A 17,140-nucleotide genomic window follows, 5' to 3' on the forward strand; every position below is an offset into this window, starting at 1 on the left:
AGAGGACTACACGTCCTCACCATCAGAGGGCTGCACGCCCTCACCTCTAGAGGACTACATGTCCTCGCCTTGAGAGGGCTACACGCCCTCACCTTGGGTACTGGTTACCCTCACCGTCAGAGGGCTACACGCCCTCACCTTGAAAGGACTACACGTCCTTGCCAGCAGAGGGCTGCACGCCCTCACCTCCAGAGGACTACACCTCCTCGCCTTGAGAGGGCTGCACGCCCTCACCTTTAGAGGGCTACGTGTCCTCATTTTCAGTGTGCTCGACATCCACACCTTAAAAGAATTTAAGGTCCTCTGCCCTTAAATGCTTAACCGAGACTTGAACTTCCGGTTAAGGGGCCAGTAGTTTCCTTTTAACGGTTCCTGGGCCACCCCCTGATATTGGAGGAGGGCCAACTGTGCGAGCACAACCAGAGAGGGAGGCTATCACACAACTACTATGCATACCGGGGCAAGATTTCACCCGTGCCGCTGCAAAGAGACGAGTGCGGATCATGCGCACCAACATGACCACTCTTACACAGATATAGATGACATTGCTACTTAGCAACATTCTGCCCAGCGACCGCAACGCCAATCTCCCCCTGCAAAAGTATCAGTTGGTCTGTGTCGTCCCGACATGGGTAAGTATGCATATAGTTCAAATGATTTCTGATACCATCTATTGTTTGCAGGGATCGCACCCACAAGACACCCAGTGGACCCAGAAAAGTCCAACAGGGCCCTGGGGTTTCCAGCTCTGGTTACGGGCCTCTATCAGTCCTACAGGGTGCCCGTACCCCCCCGGCAAAGTTATGTCATCATAGGTAAGTATGCACATCGCTCAACTGATTTCTGATTTCATCAATTGTTTGCAGGGATCGCACCTGCAAGACACCCAGTGGACTCGAAGAAGTCCAACAGGGTCTTGGAGTTGTCAAGCTCTAATTACGGGTCTCTGTCAGTTCTACGGAGTACCTGTCACCTCCAGCAAGGGCATCAGGCCCCCTACTAATCGAGCTTTCATCAAGAGGTACTGCGCCCCCAGGCAGACGCAGGGCGAGACACCACAGTAGCATTAGGATGGCCGGTAGCGGGCAATAGACGCACCGCCACCACCTTTAGAGTTCACCTCTGCTCATCCACAAAAAAGTTAGAGCGTTGCCTACAACACATGGCCGACCCATAGGCGACCAAGTCCAAAGCCAAAGGTAAGCAAAGTACTAGGTCAGTGACCGACAAGTCATAAGGCGTCCAGCTAAAGACGTTAAAGAAGCGCTACTAGGAGGCAACCTAGTACCTTTTGAATCTATGCTTGTTATTTGATCACTTTTTATAGTAGGACGCACCTAGTTGCTTATGATCCTGGGGATTTAAATAAAACAAGCGCAAGCTCGGAAGGTAGTCATACCTCACAAAATATATATATGTATGTTTAGGTAGTGAAAATACCTTAGATATGCATGTATGTAAACAAAAAAACACTTCACAAAATATATATATGTATGTTTAGGTAGAAAGATACCTTAGATATGCATGTATGTAAACAAAAAAATACTTCACAAAAATATATATATGTATGTTTAGGTAGAGGGATACCTTAGATATGCATGTATGTAAACAAAAAATACTTCACAAAATATATATTTGTATGTTTAGGTAGAGAGATACCTTAGATGTGCGTGTATGTAGCAGAAAAATACCTCGCAAAACATATATATGTATGTTTAGGTGGCAAGATACCTTGGATATGCATGTATATAGCAAAAATACCTCACAAAAATATGCACATGTTTAGGTAGCAAAATACCTCATGAAAAAAAAAAGAAAAAAAAACAAACAAGAAAAAGAAATAAACAAATGATAATGAAAAAAAAAGGGAGAAAAAAGGAAAATAAGTTGTCAAGCTGAAAAACCAACATGCTTTTGAAAAGAGATGACTTCCAACTTTTCTTTGAAAAAAATTCACTGATCATAACTAGTTTTTGAAAAAATGTGTATACACCTGAAGGGTGAATGCTGTGAAGATTTTCCCAGACGCCCAAAATGGACTCGGATGAATGCACAAATTGATAAAAGAACATATTTTGGAAACATTGGGTTGATTTAAAATAGAGGAAATGAATCCTGAGCCCTAGCATCACATGACCATAAAAATTTGACACTTGAGTGTCCGCATAGGTGCATGCATGACCAGTTTTGCATAAAGTTTCCAAATCATCATTTTTGCATTTGTGTCATGGAAATAATGTGGGGCATCCCTTTTATCCTTGAGCCAAACCAAACCCCGACATGTATCATGTCTAGCCATTCTACAAACCTTGAGCCAAAATCCTGACTCACCATAATCCTTACCCTCGGAAGCAAAAAGGAAAAGAAGGAAAATTTCCAATCAAAGAGAAAGCAAAAAAAGAAAAGAAAGGAAATTCCCAATCAAAGAGTGGGAGAAAGCAAAAAGAAAAGAAAGAAAATTCCCAATCAAAGAATGGGAGAAAGAAAAAAAGAGAAAAGAAGGAAAGAAAGCTCCTGATCAAGGATCGAAAGAAAACAGAAGAAATGTGCAGAGAGGTCTTTGGACCAGACGATATCTGAACAATACAGAATTGTCACCACATGAACAAAAAAGGAAGGAAAGGAAACCACGACCTAAAATGGTCTTCTCCCTTTAATTACCAACCAAAATCCCGTGCGCTAGCGACCTTTTTTTCTCGCCCCGCACTAAACAAAAAAAAAACAGAAAAAGAAAAAGCCAGGAAAATCAAAAGCCAAAAACACACAAAAGCCGAAAGAAGAAACCACCAAAAGAACCCATTCCCAAGGGAAGCCCTATTGATCCATGATCACGCATGTAATTTTTGATTTGATAGGAAATAATTTGCAAAGTCAAGTCATGACATATCTATGGTTCGGAATTAGGATGAAACACTTACCTGTGCGAGATTGATACACTTTGAGTGGATTTCTTCTATTTTTGTCGAACCCAGTGTTTCCTCTAAATGGTCATTTAGAAACGAAATGCTAACATCCAAAATCTCATTTATGGTTATGGGAGATTTCATCAGCAGACTCTCCTTCCCCGGTAGACGCATTGTTTTTCACTCAAAAAAAAAAAGCATATGCTGCTCTAAATCAGTTGGAATATTTGTCTCTTTGCTAAAGCATGTTTGCATTTTTAGTGGAGAAAACACCGAGACTTTTTCAAGTCTCACAAGTTATCCAGAACTACGTAGGTCTGAGTTCCTCATTGGAGGATACGTAGGAGCAAGAGCTTTGCTTTTGTCGGCCGCCCCATAATCTTTGTCATACTGACCCTGAGGTCATGTGACGTGCACCCTTATATCATCCAGAGGCGGCGGGCCCGATGATACGCGGAGATACCTTACGGTTATCCGCACCCTTTTGTCATCCAGAGGCGGCGGGCCCGATGACAAGCAGAGACCAAGTTTGGTCATTCTGCACCCTTGTATCATCCAGAGGCGGCGGGCCCGATGATACGCGGAGATACCTTACGGTTATCCGCACCCTTTTGTCATCCAGAGGCGGCGGGCCCGATGACAAGCAGAGACCAAGTTTGGTCATTCTGTACCCTTGTATCATCCAGAGGCGGCGGGCCCGATGATACGCGGAGATACCTTACGGTTATCCGCACCCTTTTGTCATCCAGAGGCGGCGGGCCCGATGACAAGCAGAGACCAAGTTTGGTCATTCTGCACCCTTGTATCATCCAGAGGCGGCGGGCCCGATGATACGCGGAGATACCTTACGGTTATTCGCACCCTTTTGTCATCCAGAGGCGGCGGGCCCGATGACAAGCAGAGACCAAGTTTGGTCATTCTGCACCCTTGTATCATCCAGAGGCGGCGGGCCCGATGATACGCGGAGATACCTTACGGTTATCCGCACCCTTTTGTCATCCAGAGGCGGCGGGCCCGATGACAAGCAGAGACCAAGTTTGGTCATTCTGCACCCTTGTATCATCCAGAGGCGGCGGGCCCGATGATACGCGGAAATACCCGAGTGGTTATCCGTATAAACATTCTTTTGCTATCTGTAAGACAGAACGCTTGATAGCATGCAGAGGCTGACATAGTCTTCTGCACCTTTTGTTCCTCCGGGAACAACAAGTCATTTACATGCGGAAATTTCATGGTCGCCCGCGACTCTCGTCAACCGAGAGAAGCCAAATTAGTGTCATACACTAATTTTCGGGGACCTTTGCTTGATGACATGCGACCATTCTTTGGTCCTTGTGAGATGCTTGGCATCCATCATTAGGCAATTTGTGAAATTCTAGGAACGACAAGTCATGGTCACCCGCGACTTTCGTCAACCGAGAGGAGCGAAATTAGTGTCATACACTGATTTTCGGGGACCTTTGCTTGATGACATGCGACCATTCTTTGGTCCTTGTGAGGTGCTTGGCGCCCATCATTAGGCAATTTGTGAAATTTTGGGAACAACAAGTCATTTGCATGTGGAGATTTTATGGTCCCCCGCGACTCCCGCCAAATCGAGAGGAACGAAATTAGTGTCTTATCTTTACTTTCCTTTTATCTCCAATAAAAGACAAGTAAAGAGGGGCAACTGTCATACCCTAATTTCGTCCGGGGACCTTTGCTCGATGACGTGCGACCATTCTTTGGTCCTCGTGAGGTGCTTGGCACCCATCATTAGGCAATTTGTGAAATTCCAGGACATGCCGAAAAACCAAAAAAATATTGATGCACAATCCGTAAGTTTCCGTGACACACCGGAAATCAAATGGAAGCATCGTTGCATAATTAAGTGAGGTTCCGTAACATTCCGTAAGTCAAAAAGGGGATGATTATGTAATCCGCAAGGTTCCGTAACATTACGGAAAGAAAACAAGTATCGTTACAAAATTCGTAAGTTTCCGTAACTTTACGAAAAAAGAATCACCAAAAAACAGCAGAGGGGGGTGTACTTAGTAAAAATGGGGGTACAAATAGCACCCAGGCCCACTTGGGCCCTCTGGAATATTCCTCCAGAAGGCGGTTGCTTCTGAAGGAAGCAACCCTGCTCGCCTGGGCGAGCTGAGCTCGCCTGGGCGAGCTGGGCGGCAACCACCTCCCCTATTTTGCTATAAATAGGGGAGGAAGGCAAGAAGGAAGGGGTTCAGCCCCTTAGGCACTTCTCTCTCTTTCGAATTTGCTTGGAAAAATTGTTTCCGTGAAGAAAATCTAAGCCGAGGCGCTTCCGAAACGTTTCCGTAACGTTTTCCGTGAAGAATTTCGCAAAGGTTTCAACCGTTCTTCGACGTTCTTCATTCGTTCTTCATCGTTCTTCGATCTTCAACGGGTAAGTACCTCGAACCAAGCTTTTCGATTCATTCTATGTACCCGTAGTGGTCCACATTGTGTTTCGTGCATTTTTATTCTCGTTTTGTTTACTTTTTATACCCCCTGTTGACGTGCTTAAGCCATTTTACTTAAGTCATTTCTCGCTTAACTTAAAAATAAAATAAATTTCCACCGAACGTTTGAATTGTATTATCCATTAACTTCGGTTAAAATAAATTCCGACCGTTCGGTCATGCCGTAACCACGTTGGAAATCAAAAAAAGAGGTAAAAAAAAATATAAATAATCAAAAAAACATCTTTTAGTAAAATAAAGCGGAAAATCAATCGGACGTTTTCTCTTTGGGATTTCTCATTCTTAATCGAATTGATTAATAACTAAAGTGAAACTAAGGCTAAAATCAACTCGCCTAGTCAAGCTCGTCCACAAAAATAGGCTTTTGAAGTTCGTCATTTCAATTTCTCACTAAGTAAAATGGATCATTTTTAAGGTCCAACGCCTTAAAAATGATCACCTCTTAAAGTAAAAAGAATCACTTGATAAGAAAGAACTACGTAGGTCTGATTTTCTCATCCCAAATTGAGGAATACGTAGGAGCAAAGGGAAACACCCTTGTCGACCACAAAAAAGAAAAAATATAAAAAGGGTATAAAGGATATAAGGACATAAAAGGGAACGTAAAAATCAAAGTCATGTTTGCACATTCGATTAAAGGCTGCCGTCCCTTGGGACGGACGTGTGGGGTGCTAATACCTTCCCCGTGCGTAAATACAACTCCCGAACCTTTCACTTAAAAAGTTCGTAGATCGCGTCTTTTCCGGTTTTTTCCGACGTTTTCCTCAAATAAACGTTGGTGGCGACTCCGCGCGTATTCCTTTCGTGGAACACGCATCCCGCGAGTCTCGCGTCGCCCTCCCGCCGAAGGGTAGGTTGCGACATGTTGTAACCTTGGTTAATCATTGAAAAATAAAGTTTAAACCGGTCATTTACTTTGCAAGTCCACTTTTAATGAGTTTGAAAATAACCAAGTGAAACCAAAGCTAAAATCAACACACAAACAAGCTTTTATCCACAAAAATCGCTTGAATCCATTCAAAGGTTCAATGCCTTAAACGGTCTCTTTTACTTTTATCGGTTAAAATGAACCTTTTAAAAGTTTGAAATCAACCCTATGCGTAAGTTTCTTACTTTCAAAGAACTACGTAGGTTTGATTTCCTCATCGCAATTGAGGATACGTAGGAGCAAGAGTCACGCTCTTGTCGACCTCAAAAAGTAAAAAAACATAAAAAGGGAAAATAAACAAAAATTCAAGTCGTGATTTTGCACATTTGATTAAAGGCTGTCGTCCCTTGAGGCGGATGTGTGGGGTGCTAATACCTTCCCCGCACGTAAATAACTCCTGAACCTTTTATTCTTAAAATTCGTAGACCGTTTTGTTTTTTGGTTTTTCTAACGTTTTCCTCAAATAAACGTTGGTGGCGACTCCGCGTGTTTTCCTTCCTTGGAAGACGCACCCGTGAGTCTCACGTCGCCCTCCCGTCGAAGGGTCGGTTGCGACAGTTGGCGACTCCACTGGGGACCTTTTTTTAGAGAGTTAGGTCGTTTAATCTATATGCTTTTTTATCATGACTTTCCCTTTGTTTGTTTCCCTTTCCTTTTTTTATGTTCTTGTGTTCATTCAACTCTCTTGATTTTTTAACGCTTTGTGTAGTTGTGTGTATTTAATATGTGCATTGATAAATATTTGTTTATTTGATGCACACACGACACCTACACTTTTTGCACACATGGTGAGTTATTAAGGGCCCTATACCCGGGTCTATAGGAACATAGGAAGTGGAGGTGAATTTGTTGTCATGCTAAGTCTCTGACTTGCTTGATGACAGTGAAACCTCATCTAGAGTTTTTCTCTTTGATGATACGTTGTCGCTGGTAGTCCCTACTGCCACAATGTTTGATATCAAAGGGAATGATATCTCTAGAAACCTTTGAAAGTTAGGTGCAACCACCTTGGAAATTATCACTAAATAGCGAGCTTTTAGTTCCCCCATTAGGTTCCTGAAATAGGGGCATGGAGCAAACATGCTATGTGTTGTTTCCTTGACATTACCATGCATGTTTTTATAATGTCATGTTTGTGTGTGCTGTTATGTCTTCTCGGCATTATTTGATTGCGTTACCATGTTCGTCCGTCTAGCATGTTTCTTTTCATGCTATCAACCATGTGCTCTCACGCATGTATACTTGAATTGTGTCGTCACTCATGCATTGCATTTGTCTTGTCATTTGGTCACGGGATGTCGGAAGGTTTGGATCACCTCCTTAAATACATGCATGGGGTGCCATGGTAATGACTGCAAATGAACCACAATGCCAAAATGTTTGTGAGTAAGAAGAGATGATCCTCCAGGCTCCTGTGTTTGTAAAATGCATTTGTGTCATGCATAGCATAAACATTCCCTCATGCATTCATCATATTTCCTCCATGATAGGGCGTCAAAGTATTGATCAACAGAGTTTTCATTCTAGCAAAACATGGGATCAAATCAAGCACCCTTGTTTAAGAAAAAGGTTCTATCACGTCAAAATCAAAAGCCCAAAAGTTGCCAGTTTGCAAGAGTTAGGGCAGTTGATGGATCAACTCCAACATCAGACTTTCCGTAAGACATATGGGAATATCTGGGATCTAGCTATGATAGAAGTCTTTGTTGAAGCCATTGCATCCCTCACTTAGTATTATAATCAGCCGCTAAGGTGCTTCACGTTTGGGGACTTTCAGTTAGTACCGATCGTAGAAGAATTTGAAGAGATCTTGGGATGCCCACTAGGAGGAAGAAAACCATATCTTTTTTTTGGGTTCTACCCCTACATGGCGAGAATATCCAAAGTGGTCAAAATCTCGGCACAAGAATTGGACCGAGTAAAAGAAAATAGAAATAGGGTGGTCGGAATACCAAGGAAGCACTTGGAGGAGAAAGCAAAGGCTTTGGCGGATCAAGGTGAATGGGCTTCATTCATTGATGTCCTAGTGCTATTGGTGTTCAGAGTCGTCCTCTTCCCAAATGTGGATGGGCTAGTGGACCTAGTGGCGATCGATGCCTTCCTTGTTTACCACCAAAGCAAGGAAAGTCCAGTCGTGGCTGTTTTGGTCGATGCCTACGACACATTTGACTGAAGATGTGAGAAAAGCGGCGCAAGGATTGTTTGTTGCACACTAGCTCTTTATGTATGGCTGGTCTCTCACCTCTTGAGTCATGAAGGTAGACCCGTCTGTCCCCTACAAGGTCACCACATGTGCACCGAGAAAGGGGAGGCCAATTGGGAGCAACTCTTGGCTAGTATGGTAGGGGCATCTGTTAATTGGTTTCCCCGATGGAAGGAAGGAAAGGTCGGGGTTTTGTCCTTATGTGAGGGGTTCTCAAATGTCCCCTTGATGGGAATGAGGGGTTGTATCAATTATAATCATGTCCTTGTCATAAGACAACTTGGCTATCCCATGAGAGGATAACCATCGGAAGAAAGTATTACGCCTTTCATCGCACGGGGTTTCAGTGATCCCAATGCAAGGATGTTTCAAAGAGTCCGTAAAGCATGGAGTGCGGTGCAAAGAAAGGATAAGGAGCTTAGGGGAAGCAGCAATGGGATCATCGGTGGCTACCACAAGTGGCTGAAGGCTAGAACACAAGAGATAACTTGGCTCCCGAAGCTAAAGATCTCAAGTGAGGAAGAGGTTGAAACCCCTGAGGATAGTGAAGAGGTGCAAGCCTTGAAGGTGGAACTTGAAAGGGCATAAGCGGTCAAGGAAAAGTTCAAGACGACAACCATCAAGGTCCGGAAAGAGTGCGACAAGCTGAGAGACGTCAATGTGGCCATACCTAAAGCATTGGAACAGGAAACAAAAAGGGCCCCAAAGGAAGAATAGGGCCAAAACAAGTTCCGAGGGGTTTTGTAGGGCAGCAACAGCGAGCTCAAGCTTCGAAGGGCCGAGAGAGACCAGTCGAGAGTCAAGGGCATGATATTAAAGGACAAGTTGAAGGCTTGTCCAAGGTCAAAGAGGAGTTTGTCCGAACAATTGAGTAGGATGGAAGAAAACATGTGTGCCATCATTGACCAATACAAAGATAAGCTAAGTCTAGCTTCAACCCATGAGCAAAGGCTAGAGGATGAGTATGCGATGGTGTCGGTCCTGCAAGCAGAAAGGGAAGCAAGAGAGAGGTTGATAGACTCATTACACAGAGAAGCAATGATGTGGATGGATAGGTTCGCTTTCACCTTGAATGGGAGTCAAGAGCTTCCAAGACTACTAGCCAAAGCCAAGGCAGTGGCAGATGTGTACTCGTTCCCTGAGGAAGTTCATGGGCTCCTCGATTATTGTCAGCACATGATCGATTTGATGGCCCACATAATTAGGAACCATTAAGGCATTTGTATTTTTGCTTTAATTTCGACAAGATGAACATTTTTCTTCCTTAATAAAAATGAGTCCGGTTCAGTCCTGCGTCTTTGCTCAAAAATTATGCGCGAGTCCAGTACTTCGACAACTTATCTTTAGCATGCATTCATGTTTAGTTCTTTGTCATATTGCTTACTATATTTTTGTTCTTTTAGCAGTAAACACCATAACTAAACACGCTTTAAGGCACCCTTATCAAACCCATTCCAAAACTAGAGTCATGGGTGATATAGAAGAGGTGTAAGAACAAATGAAGGCCGATATGGAGGCCTTGAAAGATCAAATGACCTCCATGATGGAAGCCATGTTAAGCATGAAGCAAATGATGGAAAGCAATGCGGCCGCAATTGCCGCCACCAGTGCCACCATTGAGGCAGATCCGACCCATCCATCCGCCATAAACCAAGCAAACCAACCCATCCCAGACATAGTGGCTCAAGGAGGAGAGGTGTTAGGCAGCATCGATGGTCCAATCATGGGGCATAATAGGAATGCGTACACCTATGGCTTACCCCTCCCAATTATACACCGCCCACCATGCACATGCCCAACGAGAACGCTAACCATGCCGTTCCCGTTACCTTTGAGGGCCAGCAACCCCAGCCTATAGGGGGCACCCATGAAGAACCTCAGGATCATGCTCAGGTTGACTTTGAGCCATACCCTGCATTTGCCACTGAGAGACCGACATGTAGTGGTATGCCTCCGCCTAATGCCGCAACGGCTCCTCAGCACCGTCCATTGCAACCACAACATTTCTCAGTAGGGGGCTACCTCCAACAGTGGAAGGAAGGGAGAAACTCGATCTCATCAAGGAGAAATTAAGGGTCGTCGAAAGGTTTGGTGATTACCCATTCGCCGACATGGCTGAGTTGTGTTTGGTGCCCGACATCGTCGTTCCCTTGAAGTTCAAGGTACCTGATTTTGATAAGTACAAGTGGACTACTTGCCCCAAGAATCATTTAAAGATGTACTATCGAAAGATGGGGGTGTACTCCAGAGACGAGAAGCTCTTGATGCATTTCTTTCAAGAAAGCTTGGCCGGAGCGGCGGTCATCTGGTATACAAATCTAGAAGCTTCCTAAATTCACTCATGGAAGGACTTGATACCTACCTTCATTAGACAATATCAATACAATACTGACATGGCTCCTGACAGAACCCAGCTGCAAAATATGAGCAAGCGGGAGCATGAGTCCTTTAAGGAATACGCCCAACAGTGGAGAGACTTGGCCGCACAAGTGGCGCCCTCCATGGTGGAAAGAGAAATGATAACTACGATAGTGGACATGCTGCCAGTGTTCTACTATGAAAAGTTGGTGGGTTACATGCCCTCTAGCTTCGCATATTTAGTATTTGTGGGTGAGAGGATCAAAGTAGGCTTGAAGAGAAGGAAGTTTGATTATGTTGCTTCTGCCAATACAAGAAATAAGAGATTCGGGGCAAGTGGGGCAAAGAAGAAGGAAGGACATGCCCATGCTGTGACTTCGGCTCCTACTTGGTCGAAACCCCAAAAAACCCCTCACAACACTTATCAATATGCCCAACATCAGCCGAGCTTTTCGGCCCGTGTCGGGAACCCTTCCAATCCAGTGCCTGTCTAATAAAGGGCATCTGCTCAACCACAAAGGGCCCCTACTCAAAATTCGGCTCCCCCTGCCGGCAACTCCAATCCTAGCACAAGTGCCAATCCAGGGAGGAATTTTCTAGTGAAGAAACTTGCAGAATTCGCCCCGATTTTGATGTCGTACGTGAACTTGCTGCCATCCTTGATCACCAACCAAATGACGGTGGTGACCCCCAATAAAATTTACCAATCTCCTTTCCTTTGATGGTACAACCCCAACGCAACCTGCGCTTATCATAGGGGTGTCCCAGGGCATTCGATAGAACAATGTGTGGCCCTCAAACATAAGGTCCAAAGTTTGATTGACACGGGGTGGCTGACATTCCAAGAGGACGATCCAAACATAAAGACGAATCCCCTTGCCAATCATAGGGGATCGGCGGTTAATGCGATGGAGGAGGGTGGACCTCAGAGGCCGAAGCAAATGAAGGATGTGGTAACCTCTAGGTGGTTTATATTGAGGGCCCTGCACGAAGCGGGCATGATTTCCTTTGATGGGCATAAGGGAGATTCTTGTTTGATACACCCGGGGGCAATGCATGACATGGAAACATGCCCGACGGTAGAGGAGTTGTTTCAAGGAATGATAGACAAGGGCATGTTTGAGGTTTATGGTGCAAGGAAGGGAGAGCAATAAATGTGCATGCAATCGGCTGACAAGAGCTTGAGCAAACCCAAGCCCTTGGTAATTCACTTCACTAGGGATGTTGACACGTGTAACACCCTGATATATATATCTATATATTATTAGTAATTATGTTTGATGTTTGATTATTTGTTACGTTATTTTCATCCGAAATTATTTTTAAGGAAGTTAATTTAGTTAATAGAGTGGTATGGATAGATAAGGATCTAGCTTCTCAAAGAAGCCTCTTGAGAAAGCTTCTCAAAGAAGCCACGAGGAAGCTTCTGGAGGAAGCCTCTTAATGAAGCTTCTAGAGAAAGCTACATGAAGCTGCCTCGGTAAAAACGCTGCCCAGCCTTTATTAACCGTTGGATCTTCTCGAAATTTGATCTGCAACTTCACAAGACAATTTACCATGATCTGACCGTTGGGATCTTTGAGAAGATGTCTGGAGTGTGCTAGAAGCTTCCGTTCCCGAGAGCATCTCTTATTTAAGCATTTCAGCCTTTGCTTTCGTGTAGCTTAGGAAAAACGCCATTTCTTCTTCTTTCTTTCATCCAAAGCCATTTCTAAAGTTCGAAGCACTTTCTCCATCACCACAGCCACCATTAGCCACCACAAACCATCGTTGTTCTCCACACCGAGAGGAACCCTTCAACCGAACCGGAATCTTCCAACTTGACTTGTGGTTTCGGTAGAGAACGAAACCCTAATCTGACCTTTCATTTTCTTTCGAGGTAACCATGGTTCTACACTTGTTTCTTGTTAGTTTTATCTTGTCTTTGCATCTTTTCTGACTTTGGAACCGCCATTGTATGTCTTATGCTTCCTTTGAAAAACCTTAGAGAAAGAGACTTTGTAAACGTTATCCTTTCATGAGATGCATGTTATTTTCGTAACCTACACTGAACCCCGGTCACATTGGCGAGGTCAGAATTTCCAAATGATGTTCCTTTGAAAAACCCAAAATGCTCTCAGCTCTTTCATGTAGTGATGTGGGTGTTTGACCCAGAGCACTGTTACTAGCTTGGTTTTCTGAAATCCATACTAAGTCTCCTTCGTTTTGGCATGGTAGAGGCGTGCGTGGAATCGACAAGCAAGGGTGAAAAGGAATCTTCAAGTGACACGACGAGGAATCCGCGGGGTAGCTCACGATAGGTAAGGGGAGTTTATTATAAAATTTACCGTTTTAACACCATAGTTAGGGTCAGGGAACCTAGCTATGAGGATATCTGCCTGTCCCTGTTGCATGCTGATTTTTCTTCAAAGAAAATTACGTTTTAACTAATGGGATGCGATATATATATATATATATATATATATATATATATATATGTATGTATGTATTGTGATGAATGATATTGTTTTGGTTGTTTGAAATGTGTTGTTTGAAGACCGTGCGTGTGGAAATGATATTGTTGTGTTTGTTTGAATTGTTGTTGATGTTGCTATTGAGGATTTTAATTGATATGTGATGATAATGATAATTATGATGATATTGATTTGAGATGACGTTGTTAATAAAGACCATGTCAACATGAATTGTTATTATTGATGAATATGTGAATATGAAATGAGGTTGTTGTTGTTGTTGATAACGTCATTGAGATGAGATGATATTTATGTTGTGAATGACATGGAAATGGAATGTTGATTGATGTTGGAAATGCATTGGCATGTGCATGTTGTGTATGTTCGTGGGGGGCACTGTGCACTGACCTTCCAGGGTCTTTCGCACTAGCTTTTGGCCACGTTCATACGTTGGATGTTGTGTATGATCGTGGGGGGCACTGTGCACTGACCTTCCAGGGTCTTTGACACTAGCTTTTGGCCACGATCATACGTCGTATGGAGTGTATGTCATGGGGGGTAGAGTGCGCTGACCTTGTCGGATGGCCCAGACGTGGATAACTAGCGTGGTTAGAGAATCTAAGCATTTCTAAGGGGATGCTTAGGCGCTTTAATTGGTCCATGGTCTTTGGCACTTACTTTTGGCCGTGATCATAGCTCATACGACACAGGAAATAGAGTAACTGTGGCCAAGTGTACTTTGTACTAGGGGGCTGTCACCTGGTAGGGAACACCTTTGGGCTCCCAGGCTGATCACCTATGGGAGGGGGGCTGTTACGTGCACAACCGGGTGGTCTCGATAAACTCAGCACAGTTCCCTAAGTGAGAGTATCGTGTGGACACGCTTAGGCTATTTCCTGAGTTTTGGTTGTTGTTGGTACGTACCACATTGCATTTGAGTGTTGAGTCAGGTGCATGCATCATTTTGTGCAGTCTTGATTGGGTCCATGGATGGATGATGAGTAATTGTTGGATGTGAATGATGAATATTTGTTGGATATGAGTGTTGAATAATGATTGTTGTGTATGCTTATCATGTTTGCATATGTTCCTTGCTAATTGTGGTTATTTGGAATTGGTATTGGTTCTTTTATAATAAACTCACCCTTGCAATTTTGTATCGTGTGGTTGACACCTGTGATGATCACAAACCTTGTTCGTGGGAGTAGAAGGACAGTGGCAGGGTGTAGGGAGTAAGATTCTGGTGAGGAGCCACCGAGCCGACGTGATGACGTTGGCGTTATTTTGGGAGAGTTGTGTTTTGTAATCAACTCCTTTGTAGTTGGTTTTTAAGTTTTATTTTTTTGAGTTAAAGATGTAAAACTGGAATTTTAATTATATATATATATGAACATATTTAATTTTCGTTATGTGTATGACATGTACCGAATTATTGTTTCTATGTAATTATGCATATTCACTTAAGTAATGGCATGTTGTTGGATGAATTTATGTTGTGACAAAATCACTTCTATTTTTATAATAAAAAATTAAGGGAGTTCTTTTTATAAAAATTGAAATTATCGAATATTAGAGTGTGGATACCGTAGCGACGAGGCGGGTCGTTACAACACGCATAAGCCCCCAAGGTTTCCAGCCTATCTCAGTTAAGAAGCCTGCTCCTTTTCCCTACAAGAGTGACAAGGCGGTCCCATGGAAGTACGTCTCTCAAAGGCCCGACCGAAGGAAGGAAGATTCCATCATAGATGATCTATCCGCCGCCAAGGTCACAAACATCTCCGGCACAAGCGGCGTAACTCGTAGCGGACGGATCTTTGCAACACCCAAGCTCCTGGTGCGAGCTAAAGACCCAAAGGGGAAGGCAAAGGTGGGCATGGAAGAGAGCAGTAAGGCGAGCCCGATTCTGGATGAGGAAGTCCCAGCCGGACGGTTGGTTAAGGAAGAAGAGGACTTCAGCAAAAGAGGAATATCTGTTGAAGAAGCGACTGAGTTAAAGGTAATTGAACAACTCAATAAAACCCCTCCTAGGATCTCCTTGTTAGGACTACTCATGAACTCGGAGCCTCATCGGGCACTTTTGGTTAAAATCTTGAATGAAGCCCACGTCGCCCAAGACATATCTGTGGAGGGCTTCAGGGGCATCATCAACAATATTACCGCCAACAATTACCTCATATTCTTCGATGAGGAGATACCCGTCGAGGGTCAGGGACATAATAAGGCCTTACATGTATCCGTCAAGTGTTTGGACCACATCGTGGCCAAGGTGCTTATTGACAATGACTCATCACTTAATGTCATGCCCAAGGCTACCTTGGACAAATTGCCTTTCAATCCGTCACACCTAAGGTCGAGCTCCATGGTCGTGCGGGCTTTTAACGGCAGTCTCCCGGATGTAAGGAGGGAGATTGATCTCCCAATTCAGATTGGACCCCATGTCTGCCAGATCATTTTCCAAGTGATGGATATCAACCCGGCCTTAAGCTGCCTATTGGGCCGACCTTGGATTCACTCAGTTGGGGTAGTCCCTTCAATGCTCCACCAAAAGTTGAAATTTGTGGTGGAAGGGCAATTGATCATAGTCTCAGGAGAAGAAGACATTCTTGTAAGTTGTCCTTCTTCTACGCCCTATGTAGAGGCCACGGAGGAGTCCTTGGAGATGGCCTTTCAAGCATTTGAAGTGGTGACCAATGCTTATGTCGAGTCTCCCCCGGTGCAACCACGCTCATCCGATGTCGCATTAATAGTGGCCCGTGTGATGTTGGGACATGGATATGAGCCCGACATGGGTTTGCGCTGAAGTGACGATGGTGTGGTGAGCTTAATAGAGTTCACAGGAAACCGTGGAAGGTTCGGGCTAGGATATGAACCTACACGCACCGACGTGAGGAGGATTTCCCTAGAAACGAGGGGAAGGAGCATGGGCCATTCGCAAGGACCACAAATGAAAGGGATTCCCTTATGTCACATCAACAAAAGCTTTGTCAGTGCAGGCTGGATGTGTGAAGGGTGGGTCGCCATGATCAACGGTGGAGTCCCTTAAGAGCAATCGAATTGGGTACGGTCGTGTCCTCTGGAGTTCGAGTTAGAGAACTGGCAAATTGTCGAGCAACCCGGGATTTCCATGGCAAACATAATATCCAACAATGAGTCTTATGAAGGTAATGATACCGAGGACCCAGACTTCGATTTTGAGCAGTTGGTAAACCAAGCTGAGGATGGGGAAGATGAGGATTGGGGAGTTCCCCCAGAGCTAAAAAGGATGGTCAAACAAGAAGATAGAGAGATGAAGCCACATCAAGAGACATAAATCATAAATTTGGGTGATGACGAGGAAAGAAAGGAGGTGAAGGTGGGCACGGGCATGTCCACAAACGTCTGAGATGAATTGGTAGCTCTGTTATGAGGCTACCAAGACATTTTTGCTTTGTCATACCAAGATATGCCAGGCTTAAGTCTTGACATCGTGCAACATCGATTACCTCTGAATCCCGAGTGTTCCTCGGTCAAGCAAAAGCTGCGAAGGATGAAGCCCGAGATGTCCTTAAAAATAAAATAAAAGGTCAAAAAGCAATTTGACGCCGGCCGACTTCTTGGCTATGGCACGATACCCAAATGGGTCGCTAACATTGTGCCAGTCTCTAAGAAAGATTGGAAGGTACAAATGTGCGTGGACTATCGGGATCTAAACCGAGCCAGTCCAAAGGATAACTTTCCTTAACCGCGCATTGATGTCCTTGTAGACAACACCACCAACTTTGCTTTGTTTTCTTTCATGGATGAGTTTTTGGGCTATAACCAAATAAAGATGGCGC

At 44.1% G+C, this 17,140-nt stretch overlaps 1 protein-coding gene across 1 annotated transcript; it reads left to right on the forward strand.

Moving 5' to 3' along the window:
- The first annotated feature begins 11,780 nt into the window (after positions 1-11,780).
- LOC114404974 lies at positions 11,781-16,125 on the forward strand. Its single transcript, XM_028367681.1, has 2 exons — positions 11,781-12,003; positions 14,915-16,125. Exons 1-2 carry the CDS (start codon positions 11,781-11,783, stop codon positions 16,123-16,125), a joined length of 1,434 nt encoding a protein of 477 aa, XP_028223482.1.
- The last annotated feature ends 1,015 nt before the right edge of the window (positions 16,126-17,140 follow it).

This window comes from Glycine soja, chromosome 3 (genome assembly GCF_004193775.1).
Source record: "Glycine soja cultivar W05 chromosome 3, ASM419377v2, whole genome shotgun sequence".
Taxonomy (NCBI): Eukaryota; Viridiplantae; Streptophyta; class Magnoliopsida; order Fabales; family Fabaceae; genus Glycine; species Glycine soja.